Source organism: Ursus americanus, chromosome 17 (genome assembly GCF_024610735.1).
Source record: "Ursus americanus isolate L20-20 chromosome 17, mUrsAme1.1.p, whole genome shotgun sequence".
Lineage (NCBI taxonomy): Eukaryota > Metazoa > Chordata > Mammalia > Carnivora > Ursidae > Ursus > Ursus americanus.
The window spans coordinates 9,235,591-9,258,514 of NC_142143.1; the positions used below are offsets into that span (position 1 = coordinate 9,235,591).

The 22,924-nt window shown below is 59.3% G+C and overlaps 1 protein-coding gene across 4 annotated transcripts; it reads left to right on the forward strand.

Annotated features, from left to right (window-relative positions):
- Nucleotides 1–2,714: 2,714 nt before the first annotated feature.
- PDGFB (platelet derived growth factor subunit B) lies at nucleotides 2,715–22,606 on the forward strand. Of its 4 annotated transcripts, none has more exons than XM_045779676.2 (7): nucleotides 2,715–3,803; nucleotides 11,404–11,500; nucleotides 13,778–13,867; nucleotides 15,065–15,270; nucleotides 16,577–16,721; nucleotides 20,545–20,698; nucleotides 21,169–22,606. In XM_045779676.2, the coding sequence occupies exons 1-6, from the start codon at nucleotides 3,741–3,743 to the stop codon at nucleotides 20,670–20,672; spliced, it is 729 nt and encodes a 242-aa protein (XP_045635632.1). In that variant the 5' UTR covers nucleotides 2,715–3,740; the 3' UTR covers nucleotides 20,673–20,698; nucleotides 21,169–22,606. The 4 variants fall into 4 exon arrangements, with proteins under 4 accessions (XP_045635632.1, XP_045635631.1, XP_045635633.1 ...); XM_045779675.2 differs by having other exon boundaries at nucleotides 2,718–3,803; nucleotides 21,027–22,606; XM_045779677.2 differs by having other exon boundaries at nucleotides 2,720–3,803; nucleotides 20,548–20,698; nucleotides 21,027–22,606.
- The last annotated feature ends 318 nt before the right edge of the window (nucleotides 22,607–22,924 follow it).

The following is a 22,924-nucleotide window of genomic DNA, read 5'->3' on the forward strand; positions in this document are numbered from 1 at the left end:
CACCTGGATCTCAGCCTAGTGCTAGATTGATAAATGGCCAATGACAATATCATGGGGCACATGCTGTGGGAACCCAGAGCAAGTACCAAGCCCAGGGGGCTTCCTGGAGGAGGTGCTAAGTCAAGTCTCACAGGAGGAAGAGGAGGAGGTGTTCTTTAGAGGATTGCTTGTGTGGAAAGACCCCCACATTGGCATGGTGTCTGCAATAAGACGGTACAGGAAAGGGGTTCTCCTTAGTACGGCATTCAGGCCCGGTGCCCTGTGGTTCCAGCTGCCTCTGCTGTCTCTGTCCTGCCCCTTCTAACCTGTGCAAAAAGACATCTGGACTGTAATCATCTGTGTCTATCTCACTCAAGAGCCTGGTAGGTCCCAGAGTCCCGGCTCTGGGTCTCCTTTATTACATTTCCTCATGGGGCCTGCAGACAGCAGGTGCTCAATGATGCTGCTCCCAGTAGCCTCCCCCCTTTGCATCCCTCCCCTGAGGCTGAACCTTGTGCTCCCTCCTTTGCGCTCCTACAGCTTTGTAAGTCAGCACTTTCAGCTGGCAAAGCACTTGCACATATATTCGTGTGTTTGATGTTCACAGAAGTGTAAAATGTGTCAATTATCACCATCAATCATCACCTGCCAAGAGGCAGCATAGCATGGTGGCTTAAGGGTGTGGGCTCCACAGCTGGAATGCTTGGGTTCGAGTCTAGTCTCTACCACTTACTGGCTGTGTGACCTTGAACAAGTTGCTTAACCTCTCTGTGCTTCAATTGCCCCATCTGTAAGATAGGAGCCACATACCTCACAGGAGCACAGAGAGGCTACATGCCAAGTAAGAAGAACACTACCTCTTACACAGTCCCCGTGATAATAATGGTAGCTGTTCTCATCTCTTTAATGGATAAGGATCCAGAAGGTCAAGGTCAACATCACCTAGCGTCCTATGGTTTTATCTCTAAGTCTTTAGACTTCAAAGCTTGTGTTTGGGGATTATCTTCCCACCCCTCCCACCCCCAATCTCTCTTGTCACCCTGTCTCCTAATTTATCTGTTTATGCATCTGTCTGTCCTTCTGGATGGGGCCCCTCCAGGGCAGGAGCCTGTATGAGCCCTGTGCTGTCTCCCCAGCGCCTGGAATAGTGCCCGGCCACCGGGGAACACTCAAATCCTGCGTTGAACGAATGATGCACTCCGGGGGCCAGCATCATGCTCAGTCCTTCCAGATGGACGATCTCATCTGAGCCTCCAGACCACGTTAGGAGGTAGCTCCGAATTCTACAACCGCATTGAGGTACCATAAAATGCACAGATCGGTTTTGATATAGGCATGAACCCGGGAACTCATCATTCCCAGCAAAGCCGACACACAGCCCCCCCACCCCTGCAATTTCCCCAGGCCTCTCTGAATCCTTCTCTCCCGCCAATTCTAGATTTATTTCTAGCTTATAGGGGAGGAAACCAAGGCACGGAGAGGTGAAGCTTCCCAGAGACACTGTGACCAGCTCAGGTGGCCACACCAGGATTTGAACCAAGGTGACCTGTCCCCAGCCTGCCTCTCGGCCACTGCGCCGTGCTGCCTAGGTAGTCATGAGAAGAGGGTGGGTTCTTGTGTAAAGAGGCCCGCCTGGCAGAGTCTTCCCTCCTCTGTGCCCCCCTCGCTCACGTCCAAGAAGATGGCTTAGGAAGAGACAGCGGGTGTGCCTGTTTCGGCGACAGAGGCGTGAGGAGCAGGTTGGCACCCCAAAGGGATGTCTGGGTACCAAGGGCAGACGGTGGAGACAGTGCGAGGGGACCAGATAAAGGTGTCCTACAGCCAGGAGCCCGGTGATGCAGTGAGCCTGCGGGTCCCGTGGTGGGTGCTGGGCTCAGCGGGCGTGCGTGTGACTCTGTGACTGGGACCGTGTGACAGCTGAAGGCAGGGCCACCGCAGCTCTCCACGCTGGGGGCGGAAGGCGTTAACTGTGTGAATGCTGGCGTGGGGGGGGGGGGCCCGGGCCTCCAAACCTGGGGGCTGAGGGAGGTAGTAAACATCAGGGTGACTGTGGGATTGTGATGGCGTCCCTGTGAGGATGCTGCAGGGCTGTGGGGGTTTGTGCGACTTTGCAGTTCAACAAATTGGCAGCGCCTGTCATGTGCCAGGCAACCAGGGAGAAGGCGGAGACACGGACCCAGCTTTCTGCTGAATAGTACTGGCTGTGGGGTCTGTGCGATCACCTTGTGGCCGGTTCGGGGCTGGGTGCCCTTTCTGGCCCTAGGTCCTCCCAAGAACTCTATCCCACTCGGAGGCTAGATGCAAGTGCACAGAAAGGAAGTGACTTGCCCAAGGTGACCCAGCTCCTCAGCAGCCGGGCAGGATGCGAAGAAGCTGCAAAGCGTGAGTCCTTCACCGCTACGCCCGTGTCAGGGTGCGAGTGCCGCCCTCGGGGCTGCGGGTTTGGACTCCTGGCGATGGCCGTGGAGACAACTCCCCAACCACGTGGGCTAGAAATCAGGCCACGGTCACTGTGCTAAGGGGCGGGGCGCTCAGTCGCCCCTAGTTCTCCCTTCCCAAGGGCCAGATCCTGGGCAGAGGGGCTGCCAGGCTCTCAGAGACCCCTGAGCGCCCCGCCCCCGCCTCAGGCCCTCCCGGAGCTCCCCCCCCCCCCTCTTCCCGGTGCTGACTCTCGGCCAGAAGAGGAAAGGCAGTCTCCACCCACCTCTAGCGCTCTCCCTTCTCCTTTATAAAGGCCGGAACAGCTGAAAGGGTGGCAACTTCTCCTCCTGCCGCCGGGAGCAGCCCGCCTGTCTCCCCGCGCGCCCGCAGCCTCCCCCGCTACCTCCCTGAGGACTCCCCTCTGGCCGCCAGCGCCCATCTTTCATTCCCGAGATAGAGATATTTTGCGCACACACACATACACACACGCGCAAAAAGGGGGAAAAAAAAGGCCCACCCTCCAGCCTCGTTGCAAAGAGAAGCCGGAGCAGCCGCAGCTCACAGCCCGCAGAGGACGCCCAGAGCGGCGAGCGCGCGGACAGACGGACCGACGGACTCGCGCCGCGTCCACCTGTCTGCCGCGCCCGGCACTGCGCGCAGCGGGCACGCCGCGAGCGCGGAGCAGCCGTGCCCGCCGCCCGGGCCCCGCGCCAAGGCGCACACGCTCCGGCTCCCCCCACCCGGCCCGGGCGGGAGTTTGCACCTCTCCCTGCCCGGGTACTCGGGCCGCCGCTGCAAAGCCAACTTTGGAAAAAGTTTTTTGGGGGAGACTTTGGCCCTGAGGTGCCCAGCTCTGCACTTTCCGACTTCGGGGGCCTTTCCAGAAAATGTTGCAAAAAAGCTAAGCCTGCGGGCAGAGGAAAACGCCTATAGTCGGCGAGTGAAGACGAGCCATCGACCGCCGTGTTCTTTTTCCTCTTGGAGGTTGGAGTCCCCTGGGCGCCCCCACACGGCTAGACGCCTCGGCTGGTTCGCGACGCAGACCCCTGGCCGTGGATGCTCACTCGGGCTCGGGATCCGCCCAGGTAGCGGCCTCGGACCCTGGTTCAGCGCCCAGGCCCTCCCCAGCCCCTCAACGACGGAGCCGGGGCCGGGGGCGGCGGCGCCCGGGGGCCATGCGGGTGAGCCGCGGCGGCGGCTGCAGCTGCCTGAGCGCCTGATCGCCGCAGACCCGAGCCGAGCCCACCTCTCTCCCCAGCCCCCGCCCCCCACCCTGGCCGCGGGGGCGGCGCGCTCGGTCCACGCGTCCGGGGCCCCGCGGGGCCGGGCCCGGAGTCGGCATGAATCGCTGCTGGGCGCTCTTCCTGTCTCTCTGCTGCTACCTGCGTCTGGTCAGCGCCGAGGTGAGTTGCGACGGCTGCCAGGGCTGCTTCGCTTCATTCATTACCCCCACCCTCACCCCTTAGTCGCCCCCTCCCCTCCCTGCAGTGAACTTTGGACCCTTGCAGCCCACGGGCCTAGCGCCGGGCGCTAGGTGACCTCCGAGGGCTGGGACGCGAGGTCCGGGACGTGCCAGGCTCTAAGGGGACGTGCCAGGCTCTAAAGCAGGGGTAGCTTTCTTTCCCAGGGGCGACCCCAGATCTCCGGCCCTTTCAGTGTCGGGGGAGGGTGTGTGTGGCCCTGTCCCCCACCCCTCGGGAACCCGAAGGGAGAGAGGGTGGGGGTGGTGCTGAGGGTGCAGAAGGCAGCGCGTTCTCCCAAGCCCACTTTGGTTCCAGCTTAGGTTCTGTCCAGGACCCGGCTTGCACGGGAGGTGCGAGCTCGCGCACCGGTGGCAGTCACGCCAGCCTTCCTCGGGGATCTGCCTCCCCTCCCTGGCTCTGGCTCCCGGTCGGGACGGGCGCCCTCGGGCCAGCGCAGGGCATGCCCGGCCCTAGAGCTCAGTCCAGCAGCAGCTTGTGTCTTAGGGGCGGGGGGCGCCGAGAGAAAGAGAGAGAGAGAGAGAATGAGAGAGAGAGAGACGGAGGTTTTGGGCACTCGGGAATTGGGGAGGAGTAGAGGCTTTTAAGGAATCCAGCCCTCGGGGCGGTGTGTGCCCCAGGCCCCGCCATACCTGCGCCCGCGCCCTGCGAGAGGAAGCGCCTCTCTTCCCCGCTTGCAGGGTGCGGAGCGCGCCAGTAAAAGCGTAGCTGCAAGGCAGGTGGGGTGTAAAAACGTCTGCGGGAGCTATCAGGTCGGATCAGTACCCCCCCCCACCCCTCCCAGCCTCACGTAGCAGTGAGTTGGCAAGTCCACCCGGAATCCAGGTGGGAAAGGGGGCGGGGCAGGGAGGAAGCGCGAGGTGGAGGGGAGGAGAGGGCAGCGGGGAGCGCGGCGCGCCTGGGTCCCGTCCCGCCTCCGCTCGGTGGCGGCCGAGAGCCCGCACCTCGCCGGCTCCCGAGGAGGGCCGGCCCCTCCTGGCGTCCAACGAGGCGCAGGAAGGAGGCGGCGGCGGCGGCGGCGAAGGGGTTAAGGTGAAGGGCTCCGAGGCCGCGGCCAGACGTTGGGCCGCCGCCAGCGCAGGTTGTTTTGACCACATAGGAGCCGTCGCCGTCTCCTTTTGTTCTCGGGGCTCCTCGAGGGCCGCCGGCCGCCCGCCCTGGGGCCCCGCCCTTCCGCGGCCAACCCCCCGCGGTCCGCACCCGGGAGGGAGGCCGCAGGGCTCGGCCCGGCAGCCTGCAGGCCCCTCCCGACGCCCCCTCCTCTCTTCTCTGCAGCTCCCCGGGCCGCGGCCAGCTGTTGGGGAGGGGGGTGCCGGCCGGCCCCAGCTGCCGCCTCGCCTTGCCGCGGGGCCTGGGGCTGGGGCCGGTGCCAGGGCGCCCTGGGAACGGCGGCGCCCCCGCCGCTGCTCTCCGCAGCCCACCCCGCCCGGCCCCCGGACTCGCTCACTCACCCCACGCATGCACACTCTTGGCCAGAGGCGATGCTGCGCTCCAGCGGGCGGGCGGGCGCGCAGAGCGACGGGCACGCACTACCGCGGCCGGGTCGCGCGCCCGCCGCCGCCACGCCCGTGCACACGCGGGGCACACGCGCGCGCACCGCACACACACGTACGCCTGGCCCCAGAACACGCGGCCTGAACACACGTGCGCGCACACCCACGCACGCACACAGGCACGCACGGTCCCTATACACCCAGCACCAGGTGCCCACCCCCGCGCAACAGGTGGGCCCACCGTGGGCCCACCGCGGGTCCTGGAACCTCGTCATCTCTGTAGTGACAGCATTTCCTTGCAGGGCCCTAGGAGGAAGGGGAAACAGGGACCCTCCCATCGCGTCCTGGCTCCACAGCACCCACTGATTTTTGCCTGCTCAGGTCAGCTTGCCGCCCCTCAAGCATCACCCCTCGGTGATTGCATTTTTTCAACTACCCCAGGAGACGGAAAATAGTGTTGATGAGACGGGGGGGGGGGGGGAGCGCTGTGATGTCCAGATCATTTTCCCTTCCAGTGAGCCCTTCTTTGATCCTCCAAGACTGCAGGCCCCTCGCTGCTGAGGGGGCTCCCACCTGGCTGTTCTGTCTTCTTCACTGATCCCAGCGTGCTCTGGAGAGGCTGGGTGTTAGCGGGATGAGGCTTTTCCCCTCCCTGGGGCCTGCCCTCCTCATTTCCAGCTTCCTCCAGCACCTCCTCCTTCCCTGCCACTCCATGGATATGCGCGTTTGGGGGAACGCTATGGCACAGAAGCCGGTGCCGTCGCCCCCCTGTAAGCCCAGCGTCCAGGAACACAAGGCCCTCGGGAAGTCACAATTGTGTGGTGCTTTGCAGTTTCCCACTTTCGCGCTGAGCCGGTGTCAGCCTCAGCCGGCCCTGGGGGAGGAGACATAAAGGGGAAACCCTTCAACATGGGGGCCAGGCGGGGAAGGGAGACTCCAGGAGAGCTCACTGCTGGAGGTAACCTTGGGGCTGGCCTGATCCCTGGCCCAAGCCTCAGGTAGAGGCCCCAGCAGCTGGGAAGGAAGGGGGGGGGGTGGGAGCTCTGATGCGGGGCCTGGCAGAGGGTCCGCTGAGGCCTGGGAGGTCCTATCTCCATCAGCTGAGCTGGCTTCCGCAGAGGGTAACTCCCACTGTCATGTGATGTCTCCCGCCTCAGCACCCTTCTGCCCCCAGCGATCGAGGGAAGGGGACTGACAGCCCTTTACCCCCCAGCTTCTTTCTGGTTTGCTATTGGCCTTGGGTGGTGGGGGACCGACTTGCTGGATTCTCCCAGCTCTAGAAGTGTCTGCAAGTTTAGGACCGAACAGAACTTCGAGGCTCTGGGGCAAGACCTAGAACAGTGTGCTTATCTGTGTGGGGTGGGGGGAGGGGGAGGTTAATTCAGCGAGAGTGGTAAAGAGGTGTTTGCCATGTGCTTCCTGGGTCCCTCTCAGTCTCCCCCTCCCCCCATGCCTCTTCCAGGACAGCTATTCCATTTTCTGGTTTATTTGTTGTCTGTTTTCCCTCGCTAGTCTAAACTCCTCTAGAGAGTTTGTCTTGGTCACCACGGTCTCCCATTCTTGGAACAGTGCCTGGTCCAAGGTGGATAATCTCTAAATATTTGGGGAAAGGACAATGGATGTGGGGGGACATGGGGGATAGTGGTGAGGACCAGACAGCTGTCTAGCGCTTGCTAAGTGCTTCATAAACATGGCCTCACCCCCAGGGCGGTGCAGCCCGGCTACTCTGCCCTGGGGCAGGCATTCTCCTTTGAGCCCTTCCCCCCATCTTGAGAGACAAGCTTGTCTTTCTGTTCCACGTCTTGGGAGTTGGCCTGCCAAGACTGGACAGGACAGAGGAAGAAACAGAAGGAAAATCAGACTGCAAAGATTCCATGTATCTTGAGCTGGGCCTCAGTTTCCCCCACCCCCCAAAATGTGAAGGTTGGATCAGCTCAGAGTTCCCTGAGGGCAGCAGAATTCCGGGGCCTCTGGAAAATGCGGATTCCTGCTCAGCCCGCCCCAGTGCTGGGAGTTGGGCCGGCCTGGGGTCGAGGGTAGGACTCCCCGGCGGGAGGGGGGCAGGCAGTGACTGTGATGGGCTGCCCCGGTCCCTCTTCCGGTCCCTCTTCCAGCCCTAACAGTGTTTCTGCTCCAGGGAGAGGTGGACAATCCCGTGTGGGGCTGGGCCAACACCATTCAGGAGGGGCGGGAGGGCCCCAGGAGCAACAGGGAAGGGAAATGCTAGGTGGGAAAGTCTGGTTCTAAGTGGCTTCTGTGGTCTGCCCAGAGAAGGCTTCTTCAAAGGGCTTGGCTTTGGCATCGAATCTAAATCAGGCCTGAGACTGTCAGGCAGGCGGGCGCTTGGAGGCCTTGCCGGCTCCTCTCTCCGCCAGCCACAGACAACGCCCCTGGTTGCTTGGGCTGAGCCTGTCGTCTCCCTCCGCGGAACTGCGGGCTGGGGAGGGCTGCGGAGTGCGTATCTGTGTGTGCAGCTGGGGCCCTTGGGGGAGGGTGGGGTCCAAGCCCCTTTGATCTGCCAGCCTGGTTGGGAGCAGGTAATTCACCTGGCCTCATGCTAGCTCGCTAGCTCGTGCCCTTCCTACCTTCTGCAGCTGGTGTTGGGGGTGGGGCGGGCTGGGGAGGAGGCTGTTTGCCTTGGCTCCCGGGGCTGGCTGTGCCCCAGCTGCCTTCTCACCACGCCCTTGCCCTGTCAGGAACCCCAGGCCTGAGCTCTAGGGCAGCTTCATCTGGATGCCATGCCGCTTTTCCCTGCCCACCGTAGGAGGGTTCTAGAACCTGTGCCCAGGAAGCCTGGGCTCTGGGCTGCTCACCCTCCCACGCCAAGAGGAGCCTCTGACCCCCAGCAGGTGCCCATGCCAGTCTCCCCCAGGGCACTGCATCCTGGAGCGGACCACAGGCTGCATTTCCCCATCCCTCACCCACCCCCAGCCCGGAAGGGACCCGCCGGCCCACGCGGCCCCAGGCAGTGCCAGTGGGGGCTAGGGTGCCGTTTCCTGGGGCCCGGCACAGGGGCCAGTGCAAAGCCACACACTCTCCCAGGGCAGGTCTCCTTGGCAGCTGAAGCCCCTGCTTTTCTGTGTCCTTGAGTTTCTCAGCCTCTGCCCTGTTGACATCTTGGGCCAGGTAATTCTGTATTGTGGAAGGCTGTCCTGTGTGGGGCGGGCACCGGCCACCACCCGCTAGATGCCAGGAGCACTGCTCTAGCTGTGACCCCCTCAGCCATGGCCAGTGTCCCCTGAGGACCGTCTGGCCCCTGCTCTGTGACACCTGATGCCAGAAGGCTCCGTGGTGAGCTGGAAGAGGGAGGCGCACGGCCCTGCTCTTGTGGTGTAGACCTGTAGTCCTTCACTTATTTCTCTAAGCCTTGGGCTTCCTCATCTGGAAGACGGGGATTCAAATACAGAGCCAGCTGCTTTGGACTGGTAGTTAGTACATCACCAGCTCAGTACCTGGCTCAGAGCCGGCACTCGATAAAAGTTAGCTGGGGTATTATTATCAAATCCAGGGGGCTCTTGGTGAGTTCTGGGCATCCAGTGGCCAAGTGACTAGAAACATGTGCAGGAATGGCCTCTCTGCTTAGAATGAAGTGGATGCTTTAGGAGGGAATTTGCTAAGGGAGTGGAGGGGGGAAATAACCCAGGTGGTCCTCCTGGTGGAGGAGGTAGGAGGATCATACAGGAGAGAACCCCAGGGAGAAGGGGAGAGACCTTCGTGCATTTTATGAGTACTTCTTGAGCACCTACTGTGTACTTCCTCCCACCACTCCAGTCTGTCCTGGGCTCTTGACCACTCAGCCCGGGAGGGTGTGGGTCCATTTTCATAAAATATCGTCTCTGTGCATCGCAGGCTGGGTTTGGGGCATCGACTAGTCCTGTTTGGGGTCTGCCTACTCCGCCCCGGCTGACAGATGCAGCCAGCTCTCCAACGGTCAGGGAGGTCTTGGCATGAGTGCTACATGCCTTTTGGTACTGGGGCTTTGGGCCCTCTCCTGGGGGGTTAATTGAATGATTACTGCACAGATAGCCTGGGAGCCCTAACTGGGCACCCTCCCCCTTGGCTTTCCTCTGCTGCCTCTCGTGCCACCATGGGCAGAATTAGAACGGAATCAAATGTCTGCGACCCCCTGATGCACACAGATGAGGGCCAGGACCAGGGAGGGGCAGTGACGCGCCTGAGGTCATGGGGTGGTTGGTAGCAGAACAGGGGTAGAATTTAGCTCCCTAGACTACCAGTTCTGGGCTTGGCAAAGCCCTCAGGGGAAGTAGCCTGCCTTGGCCTTAACTGGGCACCAGCCGCCTGCCTTCTGGTCTGTGGGTAGGGCTCTGTGTCCACATTTGGAGACACCAAAGGCAGGGGCTCTCTCTTGGAGTAGGAGGAGTGGAGCGTGGCAGAGGTAGGGGAGGAAAGTGAGGGGCGGCTGAGCTGATGCCCCTCTCCCATCTCACGCATGCAGCCCCAGGCTCCCCAGCTTTGTAGCCATGGACCCTGAAGGAAAGACCCCAGCTGCCAGCCAGGCTTACTGCTCGGGCCCCAAGCTTCCCTGTCTTGAACCTCCCGGCAGCCCTAGACACCAAGCAGGATTATAAGCGCCATGTTCAAATGAAAAAACTGAGCTCAGGGTTTCAAGGAATTTGTTTTAAAAGCCGGCATACTCACACTCTACCCTGGCTCGAAGGCCAACCTGGGTGGCCAGAGCTGGATGGATGTGATGGAACCCCGGGGGGAGGTGTTCCCAGAAGCCACGATGACCATAGAAGAAACGGAGCTTTGGGGGAGTCAGACACTGATCCATCCCCAAGCTCCTAACAGAGTTTTGGGGAGAGCCCCCTGGGGCCGGCCACGGGGCAGATGACCTCCTTCCCCCGTCAGGCAGGGACTCAGCCTGTGCAAAGCCAATGAGAACTCGGGTCCTTGGAGTGTTCCGTGAACTGACTAGAGGGGGAGCTCCTGCTTCCTAATCCAGAGAAACTGAGGCACAGAGTTGTTTAAGTGAGTCAGGTCTGCCGGCGCCCACTCCAGGGCTCCTTCCACACGACCGCATCTTCCTGCGTCTGTGTGCGCACGTGTGTGTGTGTTTGCGCGGCTGTGAGTTCGGACGTGGGGCAGGGTCTCCCGCATTTCCTTTGCCCCAAGGCACTGGGTGTCCAGATTGGGCACGCCTCCTCAAGACCTCTGGCATCAGCCCCTCAGGTCTCCCTAGACCACGAGGGACGTGGCCATGACCTTCCTATCGGGCTGCTCTCCTGTCATTGTGAGGCCTGCGGTTTCCCTGGAGGAAGCCCGGCTCCGAGTGGGGCCTGTTAAAGCACTTATTAAGTTTCAAGTGTTTTTGGTAACAGGCCAGAGGGGCTCTAAAAATAGGGTTTGGTTGGGCATGGGGCATGGGTAAGCTTTCAGGTTTCGTGTCTGTATCTAAGGATTCCCTCTCTCCTCTTTTGAGCAAGAGACTAAATAGATCTGTTAGTGCCAGGGGTCCCCTGAGCCCACCCAGCTCTGCAAGCATTTAGGAACCAGCTCATGTACCCAGAAGGCTGGGGGCACGGGCTCTGCCATCAGAGCGCCTGGGCTTTGCGTGCGGGTGCCGCTGACCATTCTGTCTTCTCATCCGTGAAATGGGGGCAATTAGATCTCCTCTGACAAAAGCTGGCTGTCATTGGCTGTCAGGTGGGGATGAAAAGCAGAAAGACGGTTGGAGTCTCCTGGACCCTGTGATGCGATGTGGGAGACGGGCGGACATCCTATCTAACGCAGAGCAAGCTGGCGCTCTCGTGTGGGGTGGGGATGGGCATCTGATCTGGGTCTTAGAGGCTTGAGTAGGTTCTGGTCCCCAGAACTTTGTGCTTCTGATTGTCAGGCCTGGAATTTGCTCCCACTGTGCCCCCGGCTCGGCTGTCCATTTGCCCATAGCCGAGAGGCCCTGTGGGAGTTTTCCATGGGAGGGTGCATGCGTGTGCGGCAGGGAAGAGGGCCATGGCTGGAAAGCCCTCCACTCCAGCTCACTTGACCCCACGGTGTCTACCTGGCAGGGGGACCCCATTCCCGAGGAGCTCTACGAGATGCTGAGTGACCACTCGATCCGCTCCTTTGATGACCTCCAGCGTCTGCTGCACGGAACCTCCGTAGGTAAATTGAACCCTCATTCAGTGCTCTGGGCCGCCACTGAGTCCTCGGGGGGCTGGGAGGGGCAGGGCAAGGGGCATCCTCCCTTCCTTGACTTCCAGAGAACGAGAGGCCTGTGGCAGCCCCAGGAGGGCTCGGCCACACCTGTCCAGGGCAGGGCTGGGTGGGTGGACGGGTTGGTACCTGGGATGTGGGGCGTGGCAGAAGCAGCCACATGTGGCTCTGGCTTGGTGCACGGGGTGGGGTGCCAGGAGGAGGGGGGCAGGGAGAAGGTGCCCGGGGCATATGCTGAATGTGTATCCAGGTGTGGACTCAGCCAGGGAGGGTGGTGCCGAAGGAGCCATCTCCCTGCCCCTCTGGCCGAGGGCCCAGTCTGTGAGGTCTCCCGGGGACACCTGGCCCAGACCAGCGGGCAGCCCTGCCCCAGCCAGAGAGTGCACTCAGCGAATGGGCACGTGCTTGGTGGCACACACGTGGCAGGGCTGGCGGGCTGGGTCGGGAATGTATTTATAAACGCTGTCTTCAGAGCAAATTCCATTCTATTCTAACCTCTGGCCTGTTCCCTGGAGCCCTGGTCAGCACCCTCCCCTGCACCCCCAGCTCCCCTTCCCTCTAGGGTTTTGTCTCTTTGTCACTTTGTAATCCTTGCCCAGACTCCTATCTACGGGGGACAGCATTTCCTGTCTTTGTTTCCTCTCCCCGTTGGGCCCCTGGCTCCCTCTCAAAAGCATTCCCGGGCCCTTTCAAACCCGCCTATGCCGGGGGCTGGTGAGGCAGGCAGGAGGGGGCCCCAGCTGGGCCCACCTATTGTTCACTAGGCCCCCCACCCGACGTCTCCCACATCCCCCACCCCATGCCCGACTGGCCAGCCCTGGCCAACACAATGGGGCAACTTCCAAATTTAGCCTTTCTGCAGTTTCTTTCCAAGGCCCTTGGCCCCCACCCTCGGACAGCCCCTACACACCCCGGCTGGGGGTCGGGATTGGAGACAGAGGTTTTCAATAGCCGGCCTGTTTCGAGGCAACCATGTGGCTATTTTTTCCTAATCAACTTAACCTTTCCACAAAGCACATCTTTTCCCCCATCTCCTCTCCACCAGGGACATTCCAGAGATGGCAGGGAGAAAGGAAGGGAGCGAGAGGGACAGACAGACGCGCTGACGCGGGAGCAGTAGGCTGGATGGAAACGCACCAGTTGTAGGACCGTCTCCTCCAGACAGGACCCCCTGGGAGCCCACAGAACAGCAGGAGCTTTGTCATTGGCAGGGTCAGCGGGAAGGGGAGACAGCCAGAGCAGCGAGGGGCTGCATGGAGGGGGCGGGAGCTTGTCTCCAACACCCCTGGTCTGTTTGCTCGCTCTTCAGACATCAGAGAGCTGGAAGGGTCTGCCCAGGATTCAGTATCAAGCTCAAAGTCCTCCTGTCCGGCCCTCACCTCCCACAGAGGTGTCGGCTGCCTCTTAGAGAGAGGGATGGCTCCAAGGAGCACTAATGATGCCAAGATGAGGGCCTTCCAGGCTGGAGAAGGGAGCTGTAGTTTATGACCCGAGAGAGCAAAGGAGAGTTTAGGGCAGACACCAGGTCGAAGGTTAGAGGGGAGAGGCAAACACAATGAGACTCTGGGAGCTGGAGCAAGACCCAGGCCTGGAAGGGCTCGGGGTACGGGCGCCCCTATCCCAGCAGGCCGGCTCCCCACCCCTCCCTGCCTTCAGCCCCCACCCCCACTCCTCTCCCTCCTCCCTCTCCAGCTCAGCTGGGCCATTGTCCGGGGCTCCAGAGGGGCTGTGTCCAGGGCATGCTGGTCCCCCCGGGGATTCTGGGAATTTCTCCATTCAGCACTTCCTATGGGAACGCTGGGCGGAGGGGCACTGGAAACTGGCCTTCCGAGCTCTGGGTCCTTGCCCTGCCCTGGAGGCCGAGGAGGGTTCGCTTACAGTAGCAAAGGGAAGGGTTATTTTTAACTCCTTTGACATGGGTTCTGTCCAAAAATGTGGCTGAAGGACCCAGAGGGGGGCTGAAGGCCCCCCCAGGGATGCAGTCCGGGCCCCACCACCCCCTGAGCCCCATGGCCACCCTGGGGTTGCCTGGAGGGCCCCTTGTCAGAGCGAGGACCCTCAGGTTTACAGGGACCTGGAAAGGGAGTCTGTTCTTTGGAGTGGGGTGCCAGTGAGGGGTGAGAGGCCACCTTCCTGCCTGCTCCAGATCCCCCATTGGAGCCCCCAGCCCACGATCGGACCAGCCAGAGGCTATCAGGGTGCATCTGACTGTGCCTTCTCTTGCAGACGAAGACGGGGCCGAGCTGGACCTGAATTTGACCCGATCCCATTCTGGAGGCGAGCTGGAAAGCTTATCCCGAGGGAGAAGGAGCCTAGGTGAGGCTGCAGATGAGAATGGTGACCCCTCCATGGTGGGAGCCAGACAAGGAGAACTGGGGTGTGTAGCCAGTCCACAGCTTTGGGCCACCCCATTCGTCCCACTCTGAGGACTGAGTTGAGCTCTAGGAGAGTAGAACGGTGCTTCGATACACTATATTGAGTTGAGTCATCACGCCCAATCCCCCAACACACAGTTTCCTAAATATAGTGCTTTTAAACTCATTTTTCATTACTCTAACCCTAGAGATAGCTCTTACTGACCCCATGTTACACAGTTGGAAACAGGGGCCCAGAGAGTGTAAAGCCATGACCGAAGTCACACAGCTAGCAAGGGATAGGGCTGGGATCCCAGCAGCTCTTCTCACTTGAACCCAGTGCCGTCCTGTGGGCCGTGTGTCTCTTCTGTGGCTTAGGGCTGCAGCCTGGGACAGCAGGCAAAGCTTGGCACCTGCCTAGGTCCCACGGAAGCCTTCCCAGGGGAGGCCAGTATCTGCTCTAAGCCCTTCCTCCTCTCTGCCCACCTGTAGACCCCAAAACACTGGAGACAGTGGCTAGGGGGACCTTCAGATAGGAGGTGGTGGCCTGAGTTCCACTCCTCACTTTGAATTTGGGCAGCTAGTCGAGCCTCAGTGTCTCTCCATGAGAACGACGGCAGAGCCCCAGCATGGACGGAAGACTTGCTGTGGGCCACTCACGCTAGTCAGATCGGCAAGGGCAGCGTATAGGCTCTGTGATCCCCGTGCCATAGATGAGGAAGCGGGCTTTGAAAGAAGCAAGGATGTAAGGATAGAAAATAGTGAAAAGCGGCAACATGAAAGTGGTCATAGAATAACAAGCGAGTAGGAGCCAGGGGTCAGGCCTGAGATCACAGAAGGAACTTGAAGGTGGGCGGAAGGAAACTGACATTTATGACAGACCAGCGCTCTCAGTGACCTTGCTGGATCCTTGCAGCGGTTCTTGGGTGCAGATCTCATGGGGAAACTGAGGCTGAGGGCACCTCAGCAACCTGTCCAAGGGCCACAGCTGAGAACATCCAGGACGCGCAAACGGGTGGCAGGGGGGAATGGAAGGAAGTGGGACTCGGCGGGCCACTGGGGAGGGCACCGAGGGCCAGAGCTGCCCCGCTGGGCTGGGCCGCCGGGCGGGGGCTCTGGGCCGGCCCACCCTCCTGACGGGGGTCCCCTCTCCCTTCAGGTTCCCCGACGGTCGCCGAGCCGGCCGTGATCGCCGAGTGCAAGACGCGCACTGAGGTGTTCGAGATCTCGCGGCGCCTCATAGACCACACCAACGCTAACTTCCTGGTGTGGCCGCCGTGCGTGGAGGTGCAGCGCTGCTCCGGCTGCTGCAACAACCGCAACGTGCAGTGCCGCCCCACCCAGGTGCAGCTGCGGCCCGTCCAGGTGCGCGGGCGCGCTGCCGCCGCCCCCCCCCCCAGCTGGGGGTGGGGTCTGGGGGCCGCGGGGGGGGGGGGCTCCGGACCGGGCAGAGGCACTCCTGGCAGGCTCCTGGGCTCTGTCCAGTTAGGGCCGCCGGCAGGAGGCTCTCTGGGCAGGTGCGCTGAGTCCTCAAGGCCACCCCAGCCGCTGTACCCAAAAGCCGCAGGCAGACCCCCAGGCAGGGCTTGGTGTGGAATGTTAAGGGAAGGCTGCTGCCTCCTCCTTTACAGGGATTAAAATCCCCAAATGTCCCTTGAAGAGACCCGTCTACGGGCACTTATTGGACGCTCAGAAAGTTCTGGGCTGCTCAGTTTTCCTCCGAACCTGTTTAGATTCCTTGCTGTGTCTTTAACAAAGACAGGCACAGAGTCCCTCCAGGCAACAGATACAGCAGTGCTGGGGGCAGCCCCTAGCAAATGGTCAGAATGCTGAATCTTGCCTCCTTTCTGGAGAGATCGGCTATGCACGCTGACTCCAGGCAAATTCTAGAATAGAGGCTACTCTGGGAAGCTCCGGGTCTCATGCTGGGCAGGGCAGAGCCAGAGAAGCCTCAGCTGTCTTCTGATTCATGTGGGAAGGTTTTTGTGCCCCTTGGGTCAGCCTCGCCTACACACCAACTCAGGCGGGGCGGAGCTGCCGGGCAGGGGGCACACCTAGGGCTCAGTGCTGGCTCTTGCCAAATGCTCCACCTGCTTTGCCCCACTCCCCTCCCTGAGGTCAGCTGTGGCCTTTCCCCGTGCCTGCCATCCATCCCAGGCCTGGGCCCCATGCCCGAGATCACAAGTGTCACTCTCTACCACACCACCCACTGTCATGGTATCTCCTGTCCCCAGTCTTCCAGCCCTATGGATGGACACCTGACAGCTGACCTCCCCCTTCCCGCCTCCCTCCTGGATAAAGCCTCCCCCCACTTCCTTCCAGACAACCATCTCCCGCCTCTGCCATAGTCCCTGACCTTGGCTGGCGCTCCGGGAATGAGGACACCACAGGCCCTACATTCAACCCGGAAATGCCTTTCTCCCTCTCTGGGAGCTCCAAGGGGGCTGGGGCCAAGCTGGAGGCCAGGTCGGGAGCGCTTGTTTTGATGGAAAAGCTACGAGAAGGGCAGAGGGCAAGGTCCTGCTATTGTTTGGGCCAGGGCCTCTCCACTCCCGGCTTTCGAGGAAAGATCCCTGCGGGGGACACTGGGGTAGGAAGAGTAGGCAGGCGGGCTCCCTCAGCCCCTGCCTGTGTGGTCTTACAGAGGCACTTGGATGGTTCTGTCCTCCAGGTGAGAAAAATCGAGATTGTACGGAAGAAGCCAACCTTTAAGAAGGCCACGGTGACCCTGGAGGACCACCTGGCGTGCAAGTGTGAGACAGTGGTGGCTGCTCGACCTGTGACCCGAAGCCTGGGGAGTACCCAGGAGCAGCGAGGTAACCGCTGGTGCAGGGTCTGCCTCTGAATGACTCGGCTGGGCAGCCCCCTTCTCTCGTGGCAGCTGCCAGTGGGGGGAAATTGGATCAGGCACACCCCTTGTTAAATTCATCTGAAGCTTTCCATCTCACTGAGAACAATCCAGATTCCTCCCCTGCCTGTGAGGCTTTACACGAAGATGTTAACCCCTGATTGGCCTTCCAGGCTTGCGGCCCACCATCCCGCCTCACCTATGCCACCCCCACCAGCCTGACCTCCTTGAGTGGCCAAATATGTTTCTGCCACAGGGCCTTTGCACATGCCACTTTCCATCTGAAATTCACTTCTCTCAACTCTTCACAAGCCTACTCATCTTCATTTGGGTCTCAACTCAGAAGTCACCTCCTCCTAGAGGTCTGCCCTGACTACCTGTCCAGAGCAGCTCCCATCCCCGTCTTGCTACCATAGCCCCCTACCTTGTTGAATGAGTACATGAAATAGTGGGACAAGAGAAGACTCCATGGACATCATCTTCAGATATTTGACAACCTGTCCTGGGGATGAAAAATCAAACTAATTCCCTGTGGCCTTCAGGAGGGATTAGGGCCAGTGGGGAAAAGCCATTGGAGAGAGATTTTAACTCCATATACCCAAAGCTGTTGATCAGTCAGGGGGGCAAGATGGAATTATATGCCTCGTACGGTAGTGAGTTTCCTGTCATTGACGATGTGTAGGTAGACACTGGGCAACCGTGCGACAGTGATGTGACAGAGTTCAAGCATCAGAAGGACAATTGGAACTGGACTTCTGTTCCACTCTTTAGCGTTCGTGAATTCACAATTTCAGGGGCATAGTTTGATTTGAGTTGAAAGGGACCAACAAAATGATCTGATCCAATTGCCTGGTCCACATTCTACAGAAAAGGTGCCTGAGGCTCAGCGAGGCTGGGATCTTGCCCAAGGTCACACAGCCAGGCCCAGGCAGGGGTACAGTTAGAGTCTAGGTATCCTGAAGTTTTATTCTGGGCCCTTCCCTCACCCTGACAGCAGTCACTGGCTCTTACCTGCCTTGTCAAAGACTTTAGCATTGTTAGAGCTAGAATGGTCTGGAGAGATGACCTTACAAGTCAGTTGTTCAGTGTTCTTGATGGGGCTGCCGGAACTCCGAGAGGTTAAGGGACTTTTAATGAAGGTTGCATAGCGACAGAGTCTAGCCCAGAACCCAGGTCTTGTACTGTCTAGTTCTGCGTTCTTTAGGCTGTCCTGCTGCCTTTTCTCCCTCAAATGTTTGCAGTAAGGATCAAGAATTATTATTATTATTTTAAGATTTTATTTCTAAGTAATCTCTACACCCAACATGCGGTTTGAACTCACAACCCTGAGATCAAGAGTCGCATGTTCTACCACCTGGGGTGCCAGCCAGGCACCCCAAGGATCCAGACTTATTAAATTAATATGATTAGATGAGCATTAAAAAAAAATCACCTCTTGACTTTCAGTAACTTTCTATCGGTAGAGGACAGACCATCTTAGAAGCCTTCCGAAGGCAGGCCTGTCTCTTAGCCTCTGTCCCGGTCCGAGAGCTGAGCTGAGGCACGGATTCCCTGGGAAGGTTGATCATTTGACAGCTTCAAACTGACCTGTTGTAAATTATTAGTCCAGTTAACACAGAACAACATGGAATATCAAATAACACGGAATAATAATAGGAATTAACATGGATTGACTTAGTCAGGAAAAATCCTACTCTTTATGTTTAGGTTGGGGTTCTTTCATGTACCCTTGCTTCACGTGATTTTCCAAACCAGGTTTTGGAAGGCGTGTTCAACTGATTCGTATGTACATTACATAAAGTCATGCCGTGTAAGTTGCCGCAGTGCGGCCCTGGCCTGGCTAAGGCTTGGTGGTGTGGCCCGTGTGATGCCAGTGTCAGACCTCGGGGCTCAAGACTGCTCTGTCACACGTGAGCTGTAGGACGACCTTGAGCCCGCTCAGGCTTTGCCCAGCCCAGGGTCCTGCTGATGACCCCATCTCTGGAGCCCAAATTCCGGGCCCTTCCATGGCCCTTCTAGGTGTCCTCCCCCAATGGGGATCTGAGACACCCCCCCCCCCCGCATCCTTCCACTGCCCGATCGCAGAGATGGGCTAACCGCCTTATGGGAGCTTGTGTCTGTGAGGTGGGAGGTCGGCGCTGGCCCCGACGAGCTGGGGGTGCCGGGGAAGGCTCCTAGGAAGAGATGGGCCTTGAGCTTGGCCGAGAAAGCCTTCACTGCCACGGTGTTGACCTGGGGGCTCGGGAGGAAGAGACATAAGTGCTAACCTTGCCTGAGGCTCACGAGCACTGTGATTTACAGGCCAATGGTTGAAAGTATGGACTCCTGAGGCCTCTCCCAGGTTCAAATCCCAGTGTCTCTGCCTCAGTGTCCTTATCTGTTAAATGGAGATACTTGTACCTGCTGTGAGGATAAACTGGGTGCTCGGGAAGGGCTAGCCAAGGGTTTCTGGCTATTTCCATGTGTTATCACCTAACCCGAGGGCCGGGGCTGCTGCCAGGTCAGGTTTAAAGATACAGAAATTGACGCACAGAGCGTTTATATGACTTGCCCCAAAGCACGCCACTAATACCTGGGAGAGCCCAGATTCGAACCCCGGCAGTCTGGCCCACAGCCCGAGCTCTGGCCACCCCCCTGAGCCGCTTCTTGGAGTGGCGAGGGCCAGGCGATGGCAGGCGCAGGGATGGGGAGGTCAGCTCCATGGCGGGAGCGGGTGGTTCTGGCCCGATGCTCAGCGGCTCCCCCATCCCAGGACTGGAAGGGGCTGAGAGGCTGGTGGGAGGAAACCTCAACAGGAGGTCAGGGGAGGGAATAAGAAAAGAGTGAGGAAGAGCCACTCGCGGTTGCTGATCACTTCTTAGTCTGATCTTAGTGGCTTAAGACAACAACCATGTTACCGTCTCTCCCTGATCCATGGGCTGACTGGGCTCCACCCGCTGTCTCCTGCCGTTGTAATGTGTCATCTGGAGGCGTGGGGCAGCTGGGCCCGTGTCCCTCTCTCTAGTCCAGGGCGTCTCCTCCCCACGAGCCTTCCCCAGCCGAGGAGCCAGACTTCTTAGGCAGTGGTAGAGGGCTCCCCAAAGCAAAATAGGGGGAGCTGCCAAGGCTTTTTTTTAAAATAAGATTTATTTATTTAGTTGAGAGAGAGAGAGAGACTGCGAACGTCAGCAGGGGGAGGGGCAGAGGGAGAAGGAGAGAGCATCTCCAGCAGACCCCTCTGAGCACAGAGCCTCACTCGGCGCTCGATCCCAGGACCCCAAGATCATGACCTGAGCCAAAATCAAGAGTCAGATGCTCAACCGACTGACCCCCCAGGCGCTCTGGGAGCTGCCAGGCCCTCTTAAGGGTTGTGCCTGGAACTGGCACAGCACCACCCTACCATCTTCTACTGGTTAACAGATCCGAGTCCATGCGAGGCTCAAGGGGCCTGGAAATCAGGAGGGTCCGTGGGGTAAGGAAAAGAACTTGAAGCCAATTCCCCTCTGTGTTCTGTGTTTGGCAGTATACTGCCATTGACTCATTTTACCAGTCCTGTGAGGTGAGCAGTCTTCTTACCCCTGTATCACAGGTGGGGAAACTGAGGCCCAGAGTGGTTCAATAGTTGTCCCCAAGGCATATGCAGCTGATAAGCTGTGGGGCTGGGATTTGAACCCAAGGAGGGCCGGCCTCAAACTCCTACCCCTTGTTTCAGCCCGGAAGATCTGGAGAGGTCTGTGGCAGGTGTTGGTTGAGAGCGATAGACCCTCTCCAGAGGCTATCCACCTGCTGACAAGACGTTTCTTTCTCTCAAGCAGCCAAGACACCCCAAACTCGGGTGACCATTCGGACGGTGCGAGTCCGCCGGCCCCCCAAGGGGAAGCACCGGAAGTTCAAGCACACGCATGACAAGAAGGCGCTGAAGGAGACCCTCGGAGCCTAGGGGCATCTGCGAGAGAGTGTGGGCAGGTGAGGCCTGGTGGGGAACCTGAGGCCTAGACCCCTGGCCTGTGGCTTGGGCTGTGGAAGGGGAGAGGTACTTCCCCATACAAAATCCTGGCTCTCGAGCCTGGATTCCCCTCTGCCCAGTTTCAACTGAATTTTCCCATAGGGTAGGTGGGGGAGGGGGCTTTGGGGACCCCAGCCCAGCTGTGTCTCAGCATGCCCTACGAAAATGGGAAGTCTAACCCTCAACTCCCCCAGTCCTGAGCGATGTGGGAAATCAGCTCCCCATCCCCCGGCAAGGGAGGCACGTGAGCTGTCTCTGACTCCCTGTGTCCCTCTGCTTGGCCCACAGGGTTATTTAATATGGTATTTGCTGTATCGCCCCCATGGGGTCCTTGGAGTGATAATATTGTTCCCCTCGTCCGTCTGTCTCGATGCCTGATTCGGACGGCCAATGGTGCTTCCCCCCTTCCACGCGTCCGTCCACCCACCAGCGGGTCCCCTCATTGGCCTCCAGCGCCTTGCCCGGAAGCTCGAGAAGGAAACGGAGGACCTGAACTCCATTGCTGTCTTCCTCCGCCGACCCCGAGAATCTGGGATAGAAGCACAAGAGACACCGGTGGGCCCGCTGTTCCCCGGCTTCTGCCCGGGTCACACCTGAGTGCTGTGGACTGGCGAAGCCCTGCACGAGGCCCCGAGGCCCTCTAGGCATGGGTGGCCTGCCTGGTCCCAGGACCCCTGGCCAGCTTTGAAGGGAACACCCCCAGGCAGACCAGGGTACCTCGTACTCCTGTGGCTGAGACCACGCGGGGGAGCACAGACTGGAGAAAAGCCCTCCCACGGCGCCCAGGCCCAGTCACTTCTCCCTGGTCACCTCTGCTTACAGTGGCTTCCTTTCGTTTTATACATATGAGATCTTTGAAGGTGCGGTCTCCTCTGGGTGGGCGTGGCCCAAGCACCAGGCAGCCAAGTGCCCCCTCAGATGGGTTAGAGATGAGGTTTGCTCTGGAGTCGACATGGATGGTGACCTGGGCATTCACTGCCTCCTTCCACTCTCCCCCACCTTCACTTCCTCTGTTTTATCTCGCTACCTCCACCCTGTATCTTCCTCTTGTCCTGGCCCTCAGTCTGCTCCACCAAGGGGCTCTTGGACCCCATACTTCTGCTCCATTAGGCAGAAGACCAGGGGTCAGGACAGCAGGGGGCCTGCCTGTCATATTCCAGCCCAGCCAAGACTGCCATGTAGGTTTGCGCAGGGTGTGCACTGCACAAAGGCACTGCCTGCAGGGATCATTGTTCACACCGTAAAACGTGGCCAATTTGTGTATTTATTAGGACAGTTTTCTGGCAGACGGAGAGAAAAATGTCTAGAGAAAGGGATCCTTTTCCTAACTGACACAAAGGCTCCATGTGGACTGGCTGTGCCCCAACCTGGCTGATGGCTCAGAGTGGTTGGACAGGAGAGCCCATGTTGGGTGGGGAGGCAACACTGTTGTCCATCTGGCCTCCGTTTTCCTGAGTCCTCAGCTCAAGCAGCTCCCCTTCCAGGCAGGTGTGAAAAACCCAAGAGAAAGTCTCCAAGGGAGGGGGTAGCCCTTGCTCTCCCCCTGCACACTCCCCCCATATTAGATTCTTTTGAGTTCCACTTCTGGTGGCCCCTCCCAGGAAACCAGCTCATGGGCTGGGAGTGGGGGAGAAAAGGGAAAAGACCCCCAGGGCTCCCCACGGTGGGGTCTGAGCTCCCACCTCCCTCCCCACCTTCGACTGCACTTTCCTCCCCACCGCCTCCCCTCCAAAATCTGCTTCCTTCAGTTTGTAAAGTTGGTGATTATATTTTTGGGGGCTTTCCTTTTATTTTTTAATTGTAAATTTATTTATATTCCGTATTTAAAGTTGTAAAAAAAAAATAACCACAAAACAAAACCAAGTGAATCCACCGGAGTTCTATCTGTTGGCATCGTGCGTGACGATTACCCTTCCCGAATTGGCAGGATTTACTGACAGCTTGTTACGTGTTTGTCTGGCTTTGGGAAGTGCAGACACACGCTCGTGCACACGCTCACACGTGGGTGTGTACACTCGTGGGCCTGCTGTTCTGTGAGGCCCCTGTCTGGGGGTGGGTAAGACCCATGCAGCCTGTCCTATAGGTCCTGGTCCTGCAGCGGCTCCTGACCCCCCCGACCACAGGTCTCAGCCGTGTGCCTGTCACTGGCAGTGACAAGAGATGGTTTTCTCCAGCATGAGGATCTC